Source organism: Heloderma suspectum, chromosome 11 (genome assembly GCF_057233095.1).
Source record: "Heloderma suspectum isolate Gila_16-S chromosome 11, 16-S_ref, whole genome shotgun sequence".
Taxonomy (NCBI): domain Eukaryota; kingdom Metazoa; phylum Chordata; class Lepidosauria; order Squamata; family Helodermatidae; genus Heloderma; species Heloderma suspectum.
This window is the reverse complement of record NC_139468.1, coordinates 833794-856266: the sequence shown is the minus strand read 5'-3', so window position 1 is coordinate 856266 and position 22473 is coordinate 833794. Positions and strand designations below refer to the sequence as shown.

Below are 22473 nucleotides of genomic sequence, written 5' to 3'. Positions count from 1 at the left end.
CTTGTCTGCATCCTTCTTAAAGTGTGGTGCCCAGAACTGGACACAGTACTCCAGATGAGGCCTAACCAGTGCTGAGTAGAGGGGAACTAGTACTTCCCGGGATCTGGAAGCTATGCTTCTATTAATGCAGCCCCAAATAGCATTTGCCTTTTTTGCAGCCACATCACATTGATTGTTGCTCTTCAACTGTTTTATGCTGCTGTTTGGTTTATACTTTTAGGTACTGATTTAATTTTGAAATGTTTTATGACACTGATGGTAAGCCACTTTTGTTTTGAAAGGTGGCATAAAAATCTTTTAGGCACTAAATTGAATTGAAAAAATGGAAAATGTGTCTTTCGCCAGCTTCCGCCATGATATGTGTCAATGGAACCTCCCTGTTGAACAGCACCTGCAAGGGCAAGAGGAGAATCTAAGAAGAGGAACTGGCCCTCACCCACATCCCCTGCTTAGAGCTTCTGGGAGGGGAGGGCGCACCTGGCTGGCCAACCTGGCGAAGAGAGCACTGGGCTAGAGTGTCCATTCACCTGTTGGCCCTGCACCACCACGGCTGGCTGTAGTGGGAAGGCCTCCACGACAGGGGGTGGGTCGGGGGAGATTCATGTCCTGCTTGTGGGCTTCCCAGAGGCTCACTCTGGGGGAGAATGCAGAAGGCTCACCTGAACCAGCAGCCTGGCATCTCTACACCAGCCTAAAATCCTGCATTTAAAATAGGGCTTTTGTGGAATATGGATTTCACTTTACTCAGGACCACTCAGTTGATCAGGCTGAAAGGTTTGGGATCCTATGAGGTGGAGATAGGATGCACACACACACCAATGTAGATGAACGAAAAGGAGATTTACTGAAATAAAAGAAATAAGCAAAAGTAGAACCTCCTCAGAGAGTTGCATGCTCTCTGAGGCTTAAGAAGTTGCACGCCTCTCTAGTACAAGCTTTACACCAAACAAGTCTCAAGAAGCTACACACTTTTTGGTCAAATCTTAGTTACCCAAATGTGGTGCATTAAATTACTAAATATGCAATTAGTTAGTCCCTGTTTGTTGCGCAGCTCCCGGTTTGGTCCATGCTGCAACTGGCCCACTGAGGCAACGGTGATACAGTGTCAGCCAGGCCCAAGCCTAAGCCTGCTGTCTTGTATCCAAAACCAACCAGTAAATATGACAGAAGAAAGATAACTGTGCCTTATCTAAGCCCTGGACGGTAAAATCCTTTCCCTGAATTCTACCCAACACATACTCACCACACGCTATCAAGTATTTGGCCAGAGCATGTAATACGTGTCCCGTGGATCGAGGGCACTGTTGGTATGTGCACATACAAACGATCCAGATGCAACTACGCTCCTCCTGAACAATGGCAATTTCAGGGGTTTTATACTCTTTTTCCATTGGGGCCCATGACCTCAAAGTATGTCCTTTGTTGATAATACATCATGTTCCCAATTTCAAGAATTGATGACTGTTGGACAGACTGGCACCTCCTTTCGACTCCCCAACATTTCTCAAGGTTGTTTCTGTGGTCATAACATGCCGTCCCCCATTATCAGAACATCTATAGATGCCCCTCTTTTATTGGTCCATTTCCATCTTCTGTAACTGATACTTTGGCAATCTTCAAGAGATTGTCAAGAACAAATCAGGTCAGACAAATCTGATTTCCCTTGTGGACCGTGGGAATGCTGTGGACATCATATACCTCAACTTCAGCAAAGCTTTCGACAAAGTGCCCCATGATATCCTGGTGAGCAAACTAGCTCAAAGTGGGCTAGATGAAACAACGATCCGGTGGATCCACAGTTGGCTACAGAATCGGACTCAAAGAGTGCTTATCAGTGGGACCTTCTCAAACTGGGGAGAGGTAACGAGTGGGGTACCGCAGGGCTCAGTCCTGGGCCCAGTGCTTGTCAACATTTTTATTAATGACTTGGAGGAGGAGGTGCAGGGAATGCTGATCATATTTGCAGATGATACCAAATTGGGCAGGATAGCTAATACTTTGGAAGACAGAAACACAATTCAAAGTGATCTGGATAGACTGGAGCGCTGGGCAGAAAACATCAGAATGACATTTAATAGGGATAAATGCCAAGTTCTGGACCTAGGAAAAAGAAACCAGATGCACAGTGACAAGATGGGGGATATGTGGCTCAACAACACTACAAGTGAGAAGGATCTTGGAATTGTCAATTACAAGCTGAATGTGAGCCAACAATGTGATGTGGCTGCAAAAAAGGCAAATGCTGTTTTGGGCTGCATTAATAGAAGCATAGCTTCCAAATCCCGGGAAGTACTAGTTCCCCTCTACTCGGTACTGGTTAGGCCTCATCTGGAGTACTGTGTCCAGTTCTGGGCACCACACTTTAAGAAGGATGCAAACTGGAGAGGGTTCAGAGGAGGGCAACAAAGATGATCAGGGGACTGGAAACAAAGCCCTACAAGGAGAGACTGAAAGAACTGGGCATGTTTAGCCTTGAGAAGAGAAGACTGAGGGGAGATATGATAGCGCTCTTCAAGTCCTTCAAAGGTTGTCACAGAGAGGAAGGCCAGGATCTCTTCTCGATCATTCTGGAGTGCAGGACACGAAACAATGGGCTCAATTTACAGGAAGCCAGATTCCGGCTGAACAACAGGAAAAACTTCCTGACTGTTAGAGCAATATGACAATGGAACCCATTACCTAGGGCGGTAGTGGGCTCTCCCACACTGGAGGCGTTCAAGACGAGGCTGGACAGCCATCTGTCAGCGATGCTCTGACTTGGATTCCTGCATTGAGCAGGGGGTTAGGCTCGATGGCCTTGTAGGCCCCTTCCAACCCTACTATTCTATGATTCTATGATTCAGCACATACCACAGCACCCCCATTTGCAGATGACACAAAATTGGGCGGGATAGCTAATACTTTGGAAGACAGAAACACAATTCAAAGTGATCTGGATAGACTGGAGCACTGGGCAGAAAACAACAGAATGACATTTAATAGGGATAAATGCCATGTTCTGCACCTAGGAAAAAGAAACCAAATGCACAGTTACAAGATGGGGGATACGTGGCTCAACAACACTACAAGCGAAAAGGATCTTGGAATTGTTGTCGATCACAAGCTGAATATGAGCCAACAATGTGATGTGGCTGCAAAAAAGGCAAATGCTCTTTTGGGCTGCATTAATAGAAGCGTAGCTTCCAAATCCCGGGAAGTACTAGTTCCCCTCTACTCAGCACTGGTTCGGCCTCATCTGGAGTACTGTGTCCAGTTCTGGGTACCACACTTTAAGAAGGATGCAGACAAACTGGAGAGGGTTCAGAGGAGGGCAACAAAGATGATCAGGGGACTGGAAACAAAGCCGTATGAAGAGAGACTGAAAGAACTGGGCATGTTTAGCCTTGAGAAGAATGAGGGGAGCGCCAGGGTGGAAACTGAGCCCATAGAGCCCCAGAGCTGTTCTGATTCTGAGGAAGAACAGCAATCCGTGGGAGAAGAGCTTGCTCATCTCTCACAAGCACAGCAGCTGGCAGAGATTCCTCCTGCCAGCATTCCTGGGATAGTGACCCTGGCAGTGAGAGAGCGCTTGAGGGAGGCTTGCTGGATGCTCGGCGCAGACGCAGGGAGCAACAACAGATGGAGGGCGCCGAAAGGAGGCGTTCCGCTTGTTTGGCGCTCTAAACAACGGTCGCGTACCAAGGACCCAAGGGAAAGAGGGAGGATCTCTCTATAGCCCATAAGTTCAGAGTCTTCCTGTGGGTCCCCTTCAAAGGGGGACCAACTGCCTTACCTGGAGCTTAGGCTACTCTGCTATCTTTCCCCAGTGCTGTTCCTTGCTTAGTCGCTAGTGATTAGTATCTGAAAGAGTCATAAAGTAATAAAGCAATAAAGCCTTGGAAAGAATCCTCATCGTCTGTGTCCTGAGTTGGCTATTGGAGGGGACTGCAAAAGGCAGCTAGGGCGGTCCTGACAGGGAGATATGATAGTGCTGTTCAAGTACTTGAAAGGCTGTCACAGAGAGGAAGGCCAGGATCTCTTCTCGATCATCCCAGAGTGCAGGACACGGAATAATGGGCTCAAGTTACAGGAAGCCAGATTCGGGCTGAACATCAGGAAAAACCTCCTGAGTGTTAGAGCAATACGACAACGGAACCAATTCCCTAGGGAGGTGGTGGGCTCTCCCACACTGGAGGTGTTCAAGACGAGGCTGGACAGCCATCTGTCAGAGATGCTCTGACTTGGATTCCCACATTGAGCAGGGGTTGGACTCGATGGCCTTGTAGGACCCTTCCAACCCTACTATTCTATGATTCTATGATTTGGCCTTCCTGCAATGAAGCTATTAATTCTCCATTCGCACCTCCCCTTCCTGACCTGAGCTAAAATACTTCATATGCACATGACATGGAATGGTTAAAAGTTAACCTTTTCACATTTCATGATGTTGGGGGTTGGACTCGATGGCCTTGTAGGCCCCTTCCAACCCTACTATTCTATGACTATTATATGATTCTCACTGGGCACTTAAATGTTTTGGGTCACAGAGTACATTCAGGATGTTTACAATTCATGTTACGTTCAAGGTCAAACTTTGCATTTGATTTGCTTCACGCCATGTTTGTTACATTTCAAAAGAGGACAAGAGTTCATTGTGGCGTCTGAAGTCTGCAGTGTTATCTACTAGGAACAGGGAGAGAAGTTATAGAGGGAAGCAATCTTCATTGACAAAAATCAAGTATAGGTGGATTTAAGAAATGATAGAAATTAATAAAAGTGATAAAATATTAAAAGTAAGATATAAACTTAACTACTTAAGGAAAATATATGTGGATGTAAGGAGATATAGGGAAGACAACACGAAAAAATAGGAAAAATAAAATCATACTGTGTCACTTTCTGCTTCCATTTTAAATGCAGGATCACCAGTGACTCCCTTTACATGCACTTCCTTTTCCCACCCACCCTTCTCCCTGTATCTGAGTCTTCCATGATCGTTCATTGATTCTCACTCCTCTTCTTGCTGCTTTTACTCTTTTCACTGAGGAAACTGAAGCAGAACACAATGGGGTAATTTGATAGCTCATTATCTGCGATCTATTTAAAAACGGAACAAAGGGTATTTACGTCATGTGGAGAGCTGGCAAACGTCCGTGAAGTAGCAATCTCAATTGCAGGATAAAAGCTCTGTGTGATGAAGCTGTATATTACTCAGCAAAGGCATTTTAAGCCCTCGTTGTCTTAGCTCTTCAGAAAGGTCAGGTAGTTTGTAGCTTGTTCGTAGGCTCTCAGTTACTAAGCATGTCTGCTGTTACTTTCCCTCGTTATCAGCCTGTCGGCCTGGTGGATGATGCATATGAAACTGAATAATTCAAAGAACACACAGGAAATGTTTCGACTAGGGATGGCAGATCACTCTATTTCTGGTCTGTGTCAGTTTCTCTGGTCTGTATTCATTCGTCTTTTCTACCCCGTTTCCACATTAATTTGCCATTTTAAAAAACCTGTATGAAAATTCTCATTTAAATAAGTAATTAAAAACCTGTTTTTGAATGTATGTTCTTACAAAATACATATTTCTAAATGTATTTTCTGTCAAATGTGCATTTCTAAATGTATTTTATACTAAAATAAGCATTTTTATAAACATTTTGGTGCTATTTTGGGCCACGAACAGCACTGCGAAATTCAGAGGTGTGTGAAATCTGAAGGGTCACTGCGCTGGAGCCTGTAGGGTCACTGTGCTGGAGCATGCCCGTTCGCCGAGGGGAGGTGGATTAGGCTGGGCAGCTTCAACATGCAGACCAAATGCCACCCTTGAGCGCCCCTAGTTGCGACCCAGGCCCCTGGTTCTGGGACAGCCATGGTGGGTTCTGCGAATGATGCAGTGCAGCTTAAAAAATGCTCTGAAATAACCATATTTTGGTAAAGTGTATGGACCACATGAAGTCAGAAAAATATCATTTGACCTCTTGATATTATCTAGCTTTCCTGTGGAATTTCTGATGATCTAGATAATGTGTCAGTTACCCATCCGTTGGGTTTTGACATCAATTTGACCAAGCAAGAATTAATCCAGGATTTATCTGTGATTCTGAGCACTCCAAATCTCACACTGGCCACAGTAAACCAATTAAAGAGCTCAAGAGGCCATTTCAACCATTGTTTCGCTGATGTGACTCTTTCCCACATACTCTTTCACTCTACCTCACTTGGCTGTGAACATGTTTGTTTGGTTTTTTTGGCCTCTTTGTGTGACCTAATTTCAGGTCGACTCAATCTCTTAACTGAGGGGGAAATCTTCCCATAAGTGTGTGTGTGTGTGTGTGCGTGAGAGAGAGAGAGAGAGAGAGAGAGAGTAAAGGAGAGAGAACTTTTTTGAATAGTGAAAACTGATCAGAAGGTCAGAAACATAATTCATATTTTATTTTGCAGATGAAAAGAAGCCATATCCTTGGATGTCCAAGGTATGTTCCTGCAAGGTGTGTTAGAAGACTAAGGAAACCAGACAGTGGAGAACTGTGGCAAATGTCGAAATACATTCACCATTTGTTGGGTGATTCTGGCCATTTCCTGAGCTTTGTACTCTTCTCATTTGCCATTTTCAACTGCTGTACCCACTGAGCCTTCCGATGTGCCTGCCTCCAGTTCCCGGATACTGCATCAACCATGCAGTTCCAATATCACAAGAACACCAGCAGAGCCATGCTGGATCAAGCCCAAGGTCTCTGTAGTCTAGCATTCTCTTCCCACAGCGGCCACACAGACACCTCTGGGAAGCCCCAAAACAGGCCATGAGCACAAAAGCACCCTCCTGCTTGTGTCCCCCAGGAATGGGTATTCACAAGGACCTGCTGCCTCTGATGTTGGAGGCAATATGCAGCCATCATGACGAATTGCCATTGAGAGCCTTATCCTTGATGTCCTAATAATTGGGGGGGAAATCCTCTTTCCATTGGTAGCAATATGACACTTTCAGGACTCACTGGCCTGGCATGATGCTTGTCTTTCACTGAATGAGAAGTAGTACAGTGTGACACTGTAAATCAGCAGTGGGCAACCTGCAACTTCTGGGCCACGCGTTGCCCCTGGCCTAAGTTCAAAAGCCCTCTCCCTGCACGTGCTCAGTTCAGACCTCAGTTCAACAGTGATCTGTCCCTCTCCGGGGAGTCCACTGGGTGGGAGGAAGAAGGAAAGAAACAGGGGTGGCAGAAAGGAAGGGGGAGGAGAGAGAGAGAGAGAGAAAGGGAGTGTCTTTGCCCACTTTTGCTTTGGCTCTGCCTAGCAGAAGCATACAGCCCCCAACAGATTACTCCCAAAGGGATGCAGTTGAAGAAAAAAACTGCAATAAATAATAAGATGAATAAGAACGCTGCTCCTCAGTATTTATATAAAGCTTCTTCACCTAAGTGCTTCACCTAGATGTTTTCAGCAATCCTTACAACAGTCCAGTATTATTGCCATTATATTATTGAAGTTTATTTTATTCATTAAAATATTTACAGGCCATAAGGCCCTCAAGGCCATGAAGAAAAACATTACAAGAATTTTAAACCACAAAATAAAAATTAAAAACAGAGCAACAAAACCTCTAAGGGTGCAATCCTGTGCATGTTTAGACAGAAAAAAGTCCTACAACTCCCAGCATTCCCCAGCCAGCCATGATGACAGAGATGCTGGGAGTCCCCAGCCAGCCATGCTAACTGGAAGATGCTGGGAATTGAAGCGCTTGTTTTTGTCTAAACATGCATAGGTTTGCACCCTAAAAGTGTCAAACCAGACTCAGCCCCTAATTACAAATCAGCAAACACAAAATAGAACAGGAATGTCTTTACTCCCTGCCAGAAATGGAGCACCGAGGGGGCCAATCACATCTCCCAAGGGAAGCTGAAGGGGAGTGGTTTGCCTACAGCCAGCCAGAGGGTTCATGACTCAGGTTAATTTAATCAGTGATTCCCCTAGTTTACAGCCCATGCTCTTAAACACTGCTGCACAAGCTCACTTTCAGAACAGGATTGTTGCAAACTTATCTCTGAAATGTCACATCTCTGTCTCCCATCGCCAGTTGAAGCAGCCCAATTTCCCCCCAGAACACGAGGCGTCCGAAGCCAGAGGAGTTGAGCTGGGGTGAATCCAATTGGTTCCAGCATAGATCATTTAAAAAACTGTGCCAGGTCAGCTACAGCAGAGCTGGCAGACAAGAAGGAAACTTCGTTTGCTGCTGCTGCTGCTCTCAGTTCATCAAGAAGTGCCCTTCAGCCTCTGCCTGGAACCTCAGAAAGGCTCCATCCATTGTGTCCAACAGGGCTGCCTACTTTTCTGTCAAAATAGCTGCTATGCATGGCAACTGCTAATTAATTTGCAGCGTCAGAAATGGGGCAGTGGCGGGCAGGGGTGGGGACTAGAAATTGAGCCCACTCTGAAGGGCACATGCACAAGAGCCCCTTTAATCTGTGGTCAAGGAATATTTGCTTGGCACAGATTCCCAGCTAGAAATTCTTCAGTCTTTCCTCTGTGGATAAAAGCTTTGGAAGAGGGTTCCCAACCCTGCACTCACTAGTGCAAGTCTTGCCTTGATAGACCCAACCAAAAGGCCATTCAGTCCAAAGGTGGCAGCCAGGTGGTGGTGGTGGAGAGCCATATTTGAAGCATCCCTGCCTTCTCTGACCCTAGGGGTGGTGTGGCAATGGATTCCATAGGTTGTCACTCATCCAACTGTTTCCTAGTGTCCACCGTGAGATCTACTGTGAAATTTATGGGATGGCTGCCCATTCTAGCATTATAGCACAGGGAAAATCCTCTTTCTTCACTCTCTTGACACCATTCATAATTTTCTAAGCCTCTAAAGCTTCAAACTCTTTGCCTCTAGCTCATTTTCCATGCCTTCTTGAGCTACCAATCCCTTTTGAGATGGAATGACCAGAATGGCATAAATGCTCAAATGCAAACAAGTCTGGAATGCTTGCAGGTGCAAACTCAATTGTGGGGATTGAGTTTCACACACAAAGTGACTCGCAGGGGAAAGGGTTAAGCATTCCCTTCCCTCATGTTCCTTTGCTGATGATGCACATTGGCCATTGCTCCTCCCAAGGGTGCTTGGCCAAGCAAAAGGGTCTTTCGAGGCACCTTCACAGATGGTTGCCCAGATGGTACATGTAGTTTGCCCAGCAGGGATCCACAGTGTGGTGAACTGACTAGGGGATGGGTCAAGCAGGACATGCAAAATGCTTTTTTCATATTTTGCTTGTGGATAAAATTGTTCATAGATCCCACATTTTCTTGGTCCATCTACTGAATATTATGCACCCCACCCCCAATTTAACCTGCTGTGTTGGTTTTGTTTTAATCTTGGTTTTATTATTGTTAGCTGCCTTGAGCACCATTTTTTGTGGGAAGCCAGCATATAAATTAAACCAAATCAATCAGTCATCAATTAGTAAGTGAATGAGTGAGTGGATCCTCAGTCATGTCTCCCTTGAGAAATGTTTCTGGGCAAAACATTGTCTGCCACCCTCCTTTCTCTATCAGCACAAGCACTCACGTTCCCTTGTAGATGTGTAAACCCATGCAAAATAGAAAGGGAGCAAATGCATGCAGCTTTATTAGAAACTAGCTGATATACCCGGCGTTGCCTGGGATGTAATTTTGTCATAGGTACTATTTGTTAGAAACACATTAAGGTAGGTTTATGCTTCTTGGAAAGGCTCCATAAGAAAGGTGAAAAAGAAAATTGAGATTTTTTGTTTATTATTTAAAAAAAAAAAATCTTATAAAGACGACTTCCTAATACAACACAATTTTTGCTTATTGTTACAAACTAATTCTGGAAGTTATAACTGTACGTGGGAAGAACATGGAGATTCCCAAGCAGCATGATGGGTGACATGATGGCGACGGCGCCAACAACTATGGACCTAAAGTTAAATATTAGGAAGTAGTTTTGATATCTTTGCTTTCGGAGAAGCTTGTCGAATGTGTTTCCATTTTTTTGGAGTCATGTTGAATCCACCAGACTTGATTAAAAAAGCACAACAATTATAATGAGCAGATTGAATAAAAAACACTACTAAAAATGCAAGAGACTGAATCTGTAAGCACTACTACAATATAATCCACACTGAATCTCATACCACTATTAAAATGTTCAACAGAGGCGTCCTTGCTGGATATTGCAGGAACAGGGGAGAGAAACTAAACGCTCTCCACAGTCAGAGAAGAAACCATGAGTAAAGGGGAGAGAACAAACGGCAGCCAGCCAATCCAAGGTGAAGGAAGTCAGAGTGAATGGAAGAGAGACCAATAGGATGAAAGATGGCCAATAGGATGACTGGTACCTGAAATCAGAAACCTGGCCTGCACCGTGACTGAGAGCGTGGACTTGTTAGTAAGGGGAAGTATAAACCAAGTAATAATGTAACCCAGCGACTCCTGTCATACACTCCGGCACGTGAGAATGTGAACTAAAAGGGGCAGCAACTGTGGGGCCCAAATGGCGGGCTCAGTGGGCCCCTGCAGTGTGATTAGGCCCAGGGCAGCTCCCCCTTATGCCCTGTCTTGCAGACGGCCCTGCAGCCAGCCACAAACACACAACCCCCAAAATCCTCAATTCAGCTACACGTAAAACTCCGCTATTTTGCCCTTCATTTTGCAATTGCCTTCTCAGTTCCCCCCAGTTCACTCTTTTATGAATAAAGCCCCAAGCCTCCACTCCACTGTATCATCCCGGCCCCTCAGACAGGCGAGCACACACCGCACCACATTTCACATTAGTGTTAATCACACACTACTAACAGATACATCTGGCACTGAAAGGGGTAAAGATATTTGACACTAACTTGCTTGCTCTCTGGTTAGAGCAGGAAGAGGGGAGAGAAGCTAAAGGCTCTGCACAGTCAGAAAAGAAACCGTGAGTGAAGGGGAGGGAACAAACGGCGGCCAGCCAATCCAAGGTGAAGGAAGTCAGAGTGAACGGGAGAGAGACCAATAGAATGAAAGATGGCCAATAGGGTGACTCATGGCTGAAATCAGAAACCTGGCCTGCACCGTGACTGAGAGCGTGGACTTGTTAGTAAGGGGAAGTATAAACCAAGTAATAATGTAACCCAGCGACTCCTGTCATACACTCCGGCACGTGAGAATGTGAACTAAAAGGGGCAGCAACTGTGGGGCCCAAATGGCGGGCTCAGTGGGCCCCTACAGTGTGATTAGGCCCAGGGCAGCTCCCCCTTATTCCCTGCGTTACAGGCGGCCCTGCAGCCAGCCACAAACCCACAAACGCTCACACAATTTTTGACTTTTAGATATATAGAAGATCATTTGTTTCAAAATAGTGATGGTAATACGTCATTTCATGAGAAAGTAACATTATTTGGCTTAGTTGCAACATTACAAAGAAGAAGAAGATTAATTTCCTATCAATTTATGTAATTACACTGTGACAAAATTGTTTAATAGTTTGCCCTGGAACTTCAAAAACCAAGTGATAGATGCTTGTGTGTCTGGCCAGTGGCAGAGACCAAAAGGCAGCCAGGTAGTTGTACCCCTGCTAGGAAGAGCACCAAGGAAAGGGGAGAGCATCCAGGCCCTAACTGAGTAGATACACCTGTTTACCTGTCTTTCTTGTGTTAACGCAAGTCATGTTGGGGCAGAATATTTGTCTGAGAAACAGTATAACTAATAACTAGTATTTAGAGGAGCACATCAATGTCACTCTAAGACTCGGAGCGATTAAAGATAAGTACATTTTCAGTACTGACACCTGGACTGGTGTATATTTTTATAAAGGTAAGCAGTGGTAGCTTATAGACATTTCTTGGATTAGCAGGTTTTCATACACATCCTAAGCAATTGTGTAATTTTCACATCGGTGGCCCTTTACCCTTTCAATAACAGAAGTATCCCCAACACATGGCTTTGAATACCTGTCGCTGGGGAGCAATTGTTCCAGAGGGCTCTTGCTCACTTCACGTCTCGCTTGTGGGCTTCCCCTAGAGAGACCCCTTGGTCTGATCTAGCCTCAGGGCTTCTCTTAGGTTGTTATGTTTATGTTCTTATTCTGAAAGAAATATTTGATGGAGAAGATCAGTTTGAGCTATAATTAAGTATTTTGGTCGTTACACTATGAGCTGATATGAGACGCTGGGCTTTATAATCACAATATGAGAATGCTATGACTAGCAAATGGCCTCTGAAATGCACAGGTTTCCTGAAGTCATTTCCATGGACAACTAGTTCTGTACCGTGAAGCCATAAAAACATATCCAGCTAGCATACTCTTCTTGCTCCTTTCCATCAGTCGGGACTTGCAGTGGCCAAGTTATAATTGGCAGTTGTCCATAGAATTCTTGGGTGCTGTAGCAATAATTACATTTCTGCAACATGATGTTCCACCACTTGCTTTTAATTTTACATCCCTGTCATTTGCCAAGACCAATAACTCTTTGGAACAGTTCCTGCAGAAATGGTCAAGCTTTGGCCACTTCATAGGACTGCCATTGCTCATGCAGCTTGTGAAATTTCAGTGCAGCCATGTTGGCCAGTTGCAGTAAAACCAACCTCAACAAGCACTGCACTTTTTGTGGCACAAGGGAGGGGCCCGAGCTCGGTGGTGGCAGGGGACATGGCTTGTGGGCAGACTGAGGCCTCTGGGTCCTTCCATCCATGGTATCTCCAGTTAAAAAAAAATTATCAGGTAGCAGCGGGGCTGGAAAAGGCTTCTCTCTGCAGGGGGCTTCAAAGAGCCAACGCCAGCTGAGGTAGCCAGCTCAATCCTGGGCCCAAGAGGTTGGTCTGACCGTCTTTAAGGCAGCATCCTTTGAGAGTTGTAGGCTTCAGTGTTTTCCCTGTGATACATGAAATGATCAGGAAACCTGGAAAGTTTACAAACCATCTGATGAGGTATTGAACCTCTGCTGCTCATGAGGAGAGGACAGGAGGAGCAGGAGGGAAGCAGTGGAGATGGAAGAGGATGGGTGGTGAGCAAAAAAAGAGAGACAGCATAAGGGAGTTGCCTCAGCTGGCTGTAACCTCATGGCTCAGGTTGGTCCATAGCCAGAGTTAGACAAGGCACACTGTGAAGAAGGATCCAAAACACAAGAAGCAAATAGCATAGCTACCCGGAGTCGCTGCAACACTATTTATCAGCACAGTGTGTTTGTTCTTTCTCCTAACTAATAGATGCTGTAAATGTTTGATTCATGTTACCTTTTAATTCCTGATAACATAATGAGCATGTTAGGAAATGTTCCTGAAAATGATCTCCTACTAACCTGAACAAAGTTATTTACTATGAAAATATTAATAGCTGACTAGAGGACAGTGACTTAATTTTGGCTAGAAAAATGAGCTATTATACCCAGACTTTATCTCATTTTCTTCAAGGCCAGAGATAAAGTTTCCCTTTGTTTCTCCTGACGCAACAAGGAAGTCTCTCTCTCTCTCTCTCTCTCTTCTGGCCAAAACCAAATACTTGTGGGCGCATCCCTCCAAAACATTGTGAGAAATGCAGGGTGAGATGCCAGAATGGAAGATTTGGGGACACAGGTGTTTCCTGTCTGGTCTGAACATTTACCAAGTCTGACTAGCCAGGAACAAGCATTCCTTGATACATATCAGGTGACAGACTGGGTTTTGAATGGATGAACTTGCACTCTGAAGTGTGGCTTCAGGGACTGAGGCCTCTGAATGCACAGAGAAGGAACACTTTCTAGTGCCTAAAAATGCTTTATTTCGAGGAATGTCTCACAGGAACAAAGCACTATATGATGTGTCAACAGTTGAGGAAATCTTTGGAAAATTGTTGATGCTCTATGAGGAAAGATCAGTTAGAAATAGAATAGCTTCCAATGGAGCAAACACCTGCCATCTCCAGCTAGAGAACATTCCTGCTATAGTTAACATTGCTCTTCTTTAGAATGATCAGTTGACTGTTTGCAAAAAATTTGCAAAGGACTGAGGGAGACCCTAGTTTAAATGCCCATTTAGCCATGAAGCTCACTGAGTCACCTTGGGCCAGTCACTGTCTCATAGCCTAACCTACCTTGCAGGGTGATTGTGAGGAGTAGGATGTAACTGCAGGGGGAACAACCACGTATGCTGCCTTCAGCTCTTTGGAGGAAATGGGCATACTACTGGTACCTGTGAGAAATTCCTAAGTGACTTCTAGATAGAATCATGGAGTTGCAGGATATCTCAGAGGTCATCTGGTCCAACCCCCTGCCAATGCAGAAAATCCATTACTACCTCACCCCGTATAGTTGCCCATCCAGCCTCTGCTTAACAAAGAGTTCACCACCTTTCATGGCTTTTAGTTCCACAGTTGAAGAGCTTGTACTGTCAGGACGTTTTCCCTAAGGTTTAATCCATTTTCTTGTAAATTTGAACTCATTGGTTCAGGTCCTGTCCTCTGGAGCAATTTGCTGTATCATCTACATAGCAACACCACAGATATTTTAAGATGGCTATCATGTTGCCTCTTGATTGTCTCTTCTCCAGGATAAACATACGTGACTCTTTCAAACTTTCTACATAGGACATGGTCCCTAAGCCCCTCACCATCTTCATTGCCCAGACTCTGGACCTCCAATTTGCTGATAATATCCTTCTTAAATTGTGTTGCCCAGAACTGGACACAGGACTCTAGGTGATGTCTGACCGAAGCTGAATAAAGTGGCACCATTACTTCTCATGGTCTGGACACTACTTCTGTTGATGCAGCTTATAATTGCATTAGCCTTTTCAGTCACCACATCACACTGCTGACTCATGTTTAGCTTGTGATCTGCTAAGACCCCTGAATCCTTTTCACATGTACTGCTGTTGAGTCAGGTGTCACCCATCTTGTATTAGTCTTTCTACCTAAATGCAGAATTTTAGATATTTTACATAAAAATTCTGTTGAAATATTCTGTTACTCTTGGCCTGGTTCTCCATCCTGTCAAGACAATATTAAATCCTGTTCTGTCATCTAAGGTATTAGCTATCCCTTCCAGTTTGGTGTTATCTGCAACTCTGATGAACATCCCCTCTACTCCTTTATCTAAGTAATTTATAAAGATATTAAACAATGCTGGGTCCAGGTCAGAACCCTGTGGCATCCCATTCAGCATTTCTCTCTAGCCTGACAAGGAGCTGTTGTGAACACTTCATGAATTTCATGAATGAACTCCAGTAGAACCCCTTGGGCCCATCACCTAGCTATAAATCTACTTAAGGCTAGCATAATGTAGCCACCATTGTACCACCTTGCCACCAAGAATGTCATGCATGCCTTGCTGAAATGGAGATATAATGTGTCTACAGCATCCCCTGATCTACCAGGCTGGTAACTCTTATTTAAAAAAAGAGATAAGGTGAGCCTGGGATGACTTGTTCTTGGGAGATCCAGGCTGGTTATTTGTGATCACAACATCTTTGGCAAAGTGTTCACAAACTGAATGCCTAATTATCTTCCGTAGAACCATTCCAGGCATTCAGGTCAAACTGACCAATGAGTTGTTGCTGTTTATTCGGTCAGTCACTTCCGACTCTTCGTGACTTCATGGACCAGCCCACACCAGAGCTTCCAGTCGGCCGTCGCCACCCCCAGCTCCCCCAAGGTCGAGTCTGTCACCTCCAGAACTACTCCAGAATTACTCCAATGAGTAGTTACCTGGATTCTGTCATTGTCCCCCCCCACACACACTTTTGAAGATGAAGACAACCACCGTTCTCCAGGGATTTTTAAAAAAATTATAGATGGAGGTCTGAGATAACATTTGCACATTCTGTTAGTACCCTAGGATGCCATTCTTTTAGAATGGCTAGTAGAGTGGCCATGGTGTGGTTCATGGCTGCCTCCCATTGTGCATCAACATTTCATTTATTTAGAGGATTGACATTCTGCTGTCCAGCCCCAAAGGAGACATAATAGGGCTCCTTCACACTGAGTTTTTATTCCTGTGATTGAGATCGCTCCTTCACGGAAGTTTGCGGGCTCTTTACATGACACTGTGATCATTCAAGGCGTCTCCTGCACTAAATGCCCTTTGTCCCATTTTTAAATAGATCACAGATAATGGCTCTCTCTACATCAGCCTAAAATTCTACATTTAAAACGGGGCTTTCTGCTTCTGTTTTAGATGCAAGATCACAGACTCCCTTTTTCATGTGCTTCCTTCTCCCCCACCCCCTTCCCTCTCCTTCTCCCTGTATCTGAGTCTTCCATTATCTTTCACTGATCTCACTCCGCTTCATGCTGCTTTTACTCTTTTCACCGCGGAAACTGAAGCGGAACACAACGGGGTAACTTGATAGCTCATTATCTGCAATCTATTTAAAAACGGAACAGAGGGCATTTAGTGCAGGAGACGCCTTGAAGGATCACGGCGTCATGTAAAGAGCCCGCAGACTTCCGTGAAGGAGCCGTCTCCGTCGCAGGAGAAAAGCTCCGTGTGAAGGAGCCCAATGAGCTATCAAATTACCCCGTTGTGTTCAGTTTCCTCCATGAAAAGAGTAAAAGCGGCAAGAAGAGGAGTGAGCTCAACGAAAGATAATGGAAGACTCAGTTACTGAGAGAAGGAGGGGGAAGTGGGGGGAGGGGAGAAGGGAGTCGTGATTAAGCAGAAAGCCCCATTTTAAATGCAGGATTTTAGGCAGGTGCAGAGCAGCTGACAAAAATGAAGGTTAACAGAACAAACAATAACACCGTAGAACAGTACAAGGCAGCAGAGCAAAGCAGGACCTGTTTTTGCACGCAGAGGGCCCTGGGTCCAGTCCTGGGCATCTCCAGTTGAAAACATCTCAGCTAATTGGTGATGGGGAAGATGTCTCTCAGCTTTAGCCCTGGAGCAGACGATTCTGGGCTAGACAGACAAACAGATGCTGAGACTCAGCACCAGCCGGTGAGCTTCCTTGGGGGGAGGCGCCCAGAGCCACCACTAGGAAGCCACTCTCTCCAGTCCTCGCCAGCCTTTGCTCCTCTGGCAGCCGGAGGCAGTTCCAAGAAGGGCACAGAGACTCCTGTCCTCAGAGAGAGCCTAGGGTGCGTGTTCGGTGCTCAGAGCCATCACCGGGGGAAGGAGGAAGAGGGGATCACAGGCATGTGGGGCGGGGGGGAAACAGTGAGAGCGAGAGCGAGGTGCCTTGCCTTTCCACAGTCTCAGAGAGGAGTAGAATCAGGATTCTTCTGAATTGGGGAACATCTGTTTTCTTGCATCATCACAGCCCCTGCCCCCCAGCTTTATATTGGAATTTTCTGTGCTGGGAAAAAGCTTATCTGTTGAATTCCAGCCTGCCACTTTGTGGCACAGAAGCCCTACTTCAAAACAGTGGCAACACTGAGATGTATTAATCAAAGCAAATTTCTCAGCATCTCATGCTTTGGCTGCCTGGAAATGCTTGATAAAAAAGGAAGCCTTTTTGGAAAATTCTTCATTTTATTTGTGCCACAAATGTGCCTCTTTGCAGGCGGGGGGCATCATTGCTCTGTGGGCTAAGCCAGAGCTCATTCTACCTGTCATTTCAGTCTACTTGGCTGTTATTATCTGAGTAATGGCTGTGACATATTGAGCATACGTGGCAGTGAGAAAATTGATTTCCCTCAACAGAAATGCTTCCAATTTTCCCAAGGCCATAATTTTATGTCCACAACAAAATAAAAGGGTTATTTTCCTTAAGATGAAGGGAGTTGAAACCTTTGATAAAAGCCATAGTAAATGTTTTTCTTTTGATTGTGGAAGCTGCTGTTTTCAGAGAAATGGGGGGAGGAGGTCTATTTGGTTTGCAAAGGGAAAAAAAAGATGTTTTGGTTTTGAAAAAGAGCTAAATCTGTCTTAAGGAATCTCAGCCAATTTGTAATTTGTATATCAGTCAGCAGAAGAAAGAAAAACCAGCCAGCCCACACACATACCTGAACTGGTCTCTCTAGTCAAGTCACATCATTTTGTTTGTCCAAAATCTGCATTTCACCTCACCAAATGCTCCTGGAACCTGCTGTCATTCAGCCTCTTTTGAAGATGTATTTGAGGAAGGCATGAAGTGACTACACTGGCAAGTGGACAAATAGTACTTCCGTAAGCCAGTATGTAATACACATATCACATCACTCAGTTTCTATCACACCAATGTAAGTGCTTTAAAACCATTCTGGCATGAGTGTTGTTTAGGGATGGGTGAACCCCCTGACATCCAGTCCGGTGTGTGTGTGTCTGCTGAGGAGGAAATCCAGGCCACTTGGAACTTACCAGATTTCCCTGGAGCCCTGGTGCCTCCACTAGATTTCGCTGGGCATCTTTCAGGTTTTAAACAAGGTACGATATGCTAATGGCAGCCACAATTAGCATATTTGGAGGAAATTACAGCCAAAATTACACCATTTGCACCCATAAAGCATTTATTTCTACATAAATTGTGGCTGTACATGTTTTACAGATGCAATTAACATAGAAGTAAGTGCTATGGGGGCGCAAATGGTGTAATTATGGCTGTAATTTCCCCAAGATACACTAATGGAGGCTGCCATTAGCGTACCTTGCCTTGTTTAAAGCTGGAAAGATGCCCTGCGCGAAATCCAGAGGATGTGCAAGTGAGTGCAGCCAGTCTGCTGTGGATTCTGCGGGTCGGATTCTTGATTCTGCAGCAGATTTCTCCAGCATCCCTAGCATTGTTAAAAGAAGGGGAGGCCCCTATTTCTTTTCTTGAAACACACACTTCCATACTAGTGGGACTCTGTTCTTATTAACCTCCAGTGAACAGAGGACAAAGCACAGGGTATCCCAGTACCATCAGAAAGCTAGAAACATAAAGGGAATAGAGACTATGGAAGGAAAAGACTCTCCAGTGGTGGTTACCTGCAAGGTGTGTACAGTGTTTGTTTTCCTGCCTGAGATCAACATGGCCTACATGTGCAACAAGTGAAAGTTGATCACGCTGCTGGAAGGAAAAGTAAGAGGACTGGGGCGGCGAGTGTCAACCTTCCGGGGAATAAGAGAACATGAAGAGTTCTTGGGCAGAACGATGGAACTACAACAGCAAAGTGAAGTACAGAAGCTAGAAGAGCAACAGCAAGCTGAGGCAGAAGAGGGAAATGTTGAGGGGAGGAAAAATGAAGTAGAGGATATTCTGTGGAAGGGTGACAGGAGCAGAAGAACTAGAAGCCAGTCTGCACCAGTGGAAGCAGTGGAACTATGGAACCATTTTCAGGTACTGGAGGATGAGACTGGAGGACAGCCTGCAGAGGAAGAATTACAGGGGACCCTGCATGAGAGCGATCAAGAGGCTGAAGGTCAGTCAAGCAGAGGCGATGAAATCAAGGCCTACAACAACAAGAAGAGAAGAGTGGTAGTAGTGGGAGACTCCTTGCTGCGTGGGATCAAAACCCAAGTATGTCATGAAGACCCATGGACTTGCTGGGTATGCTGTCTCCCAGGAGGACGGATTAAAGATGTGACTGAAGGGTTGCCTGCACTCATAAAGCCCACTGACAGGTATCCCTTTCTTCTCATCCATGTGGGAACAAATGATACCGCCAAGTGGAGCTAGGAAGAAATCACATCAGACTTTGAAGCTTTGGGAAGGAAACTCAAGAACTTTGGGGCCCAGATAGTTTTCTCATCCATCCTTCCAGTAGTCAGAATAGGGATAGAAAGGGAAAGAAAAATACTCTGGGAGAATGACTGGCTGCGAAGGTGGTGAGGACGCAAGAGATTTGAATTTTGGGACCACGGGCTATACTTCCTGGAAGATGGGCTGTTGGCAAGGGACGGGTTGCACCTCACAAGGGTTGGGAAGAATGTGTTTGGCCACAGCATGAAGAACTTCATCAGGAGGGCTTTAAACTGAATCCTATGGGGGAGGGAGATGTAATGTTGGGGGTAACAATGGACGAAAGCTCATGCACCACAACAGACACAACAACAGCTCTAAAAGTGCCTGATAATAGTCTTCAGACACATGTAGGAAGAAAGCCAGACTATGAAGCACATGGTCTTCGATGTCTATATACTAATGCCCAGAGTATGGGAAGCAAACAGAACAAACTTGAACTCTTAATACGAGAGGGATGTTATGACTTGATAGGTGCAACTGAAACTTGGTGGGATGACTCCCATGACTGGAATACAGCAATTGAAGGATATAACTTGTTCAAAAAGAACAGGAGGAACAGAAAGGGAGGTGGGGTTGCACTGTATGTAAAAAATACATATCTCTGCACAGAAATACAGGAGGATGAGCTTGGTAGCCCCATCGAGAGCATCTGGGTTGAAATAAATGCCGCTAAGAATAAAAGGAACTGGTGGTCGGAGTCTACTACTGGCCACCCAATCAAGGAGAAGACGAGGATGAAACGTTTGAAAAGCAAAATGCCAATGTTTCAAGAAAGCAAGGTGTAGTAGTAATGGGGGATTCATTTCCCCAATATTTGTTGGGAGACAAATTCTGCAAAACATGGCCTCTCCAAGAAAGTGAAGGAAGGAACTAGAAGATCAGCTATCCTTAACTTGATCCTAACCAACAGAGACGACTTAGTGGATAAAGTAGCAGTTATGGGAACTCTGGGGGAAAGTGACCATGTTATACTTGAGTTCTTGGTTCTAAAGGAAGCAAAAGCCAAGCGTTTAGGAAAGACAATTTTAATAAACTCAGAACAATGATAAGTAAGGTCCCATGGTGAGCGACTCTATGAGAACAGGAGTACAAGATGGGTGGGAATTTTTAAAAAAGAAATTCTAAGAGAACAATTACAAACAATTCCAACCAAAAAAAAATGGTGGAAGACAATGGAAGAAGCCAGGGTGGCTTCACAAAAAAATTAGAGATGACCTGAAAACAAAAAAGGACACATACAGGAAGTGGAAGGAAGGCCAAGCAACAAAGGAAGAGTACAGGCAGACAGCACAGAACTGCAGGGATGGCGTCAGGAAGGCTAAACCTGAGAATGAGCTGAGATTAGCGAGGGATTGTAAAAGCAATAAAAAGGCTTTCTTCAGCTACGTGCATAGTAAAAGGCAGAGGAAAGAAATGGTGGTTCAACTATTAAATAAGGATGGCAAAACGATGACAGATGACAAAGAAAAGGCAGAGGTGCTCAATTCCTACTTTGGCTCAGTCTTCTCCCAAAAGAGGGTCTATGACCCCCCTGGCAAAGGTGAAGTACAGGCTGAAGGGGCAGGATTTCAGCTTGAGATCGATAGGCATATGGTCAAGGAACACCTCATTACTTTGAATGAGTTCAAATCTCCAGGCCCAGATGAACTGCATCCTAGAGTCATAAAGGAACTGGCAGAAGAACTCTCAGAACCACTGTCTATTCTCTTTGAGAAATAATGGAGGACGGGGGAAGTGCCAGATGACTGGAGGAGGGCTAATGTCCCTATCTTCAAAAAGGGCACAGAGGAGGAACCTGGGAACTACAGACCAGTCAGTCTGACATCAATCCCTGGGGAAATTCTGGAGCAGATTATAAAGCAATCTATCTGTAAGCATCTTGAAAACAATGCAGTGATTACTCAAAGCCAACATGCATTTGTCAAGAACAAATCCTGCCAGATGAACCTGATCTCATTTTTTGACCAGGTAACCTCCCTTTTGGATGGTGGGAATGCTGTGGACATAATATACCTCAACTTCAGCAAAGCCTTCGACAAAGTGCCCCATGATATCCTGATGAGCAAACTAGCTAAAAGTGGGCTAGACGAAACAACGATTCGGTGGATCCATAGTTGGGTACAGGATTGGACTCCAATGGGATCTTCTCAAACTGGGGAGAGGTAACGAGTGGGGTGCCGCAGGGCTCAGTCCTGGGCCCAGTGCGCTTCAACATTTTTAAGAATGACTTGGATGAGGCGGTGCAGGGAATGCTGATCAAATTTGCAGATGACACAAAATTGGGTGGGATACCTAATACCCCGGAAGACAGAAACAGAATTCAAAGTGATCTTGATAGGCTGGAGCGCTGGGCAGAAAACATCAGAATGACATTTAATAGGGATAAATGCCAAGTTCTGGACCTAGGAAAAAGAAACCAAATGCACAGTGACAAGGTGGGGGATATGTGGCTCAACAACAAGCGAGCAAGAAGGATCTTCGAATTGTTGTCGATTACAAGCTGAATATGAGCCAACAATGTGATGTGGCTGCAAAAAAGGCAAATGCTGTTTGGGGCTTTATTAATTGAAGCATAGCTTCCAAATCACTTGAAGTACTAGTTCCCCTCTACTCGTCGCTGGTAAGGCCTCATCTGGAGTACTGTGTCCAGTTCTGGGCACCACACTTTAAGATCACAAGATGTAGATCTTTGTAGATCACAAGCTGAATATGAGCTCTGGGTGTCTACTCAGAAATAAGTCCTGAGTTATGAGCCTGATGCTGCAGGTTAAATGAGCGCCCCACCCCAGTCCACTCCACTGACTTGGCTGCCCTTTCAGCTCACTCCTGTGCTTATTCTGTCATTTGTGTTTTGCTCTGGACTCTAGCTTCAGTGGTAAGGGATAGGCACTTTGTACATGCTCAGAGGTA

The 22473-nt window shown here is 45.0% G+C and overlaps 1 protein-coding gene across 12 annotated transcripts in view; it reads left to right on the top strand.

The window, feature by feature from the left end:
* The window catches only part of WDR72 (WD repeat domain 72), a 215406-nt gene that overhangs the window by 177964 nt on the left and 14969 nt on the right, over positions 1-22473 (top strand). For 10 of the 12 annotated variants that reach the window (XR_014785267.1, XR_014785268.1, XR_014785270.1 and 7 more), the window contains one exon: positions 6415-6446. Coding sequence is in view for 5 of the 12 variants with exons in the window: in XM_084816462.1 (XP_084672588.1) it covers positions 6415-6446 (32 nt within the window). In the remaining 7 variants the exon portion in view is untranslated. Of the gene's footprint in view, positions 1-5310; positions 5425-6414; positions 21005-22473 lie in introns of those variants that run through there. The other 2 variants (XR_014785276.1, XM_084816464.1) reach the window with 2 other exon arrangements.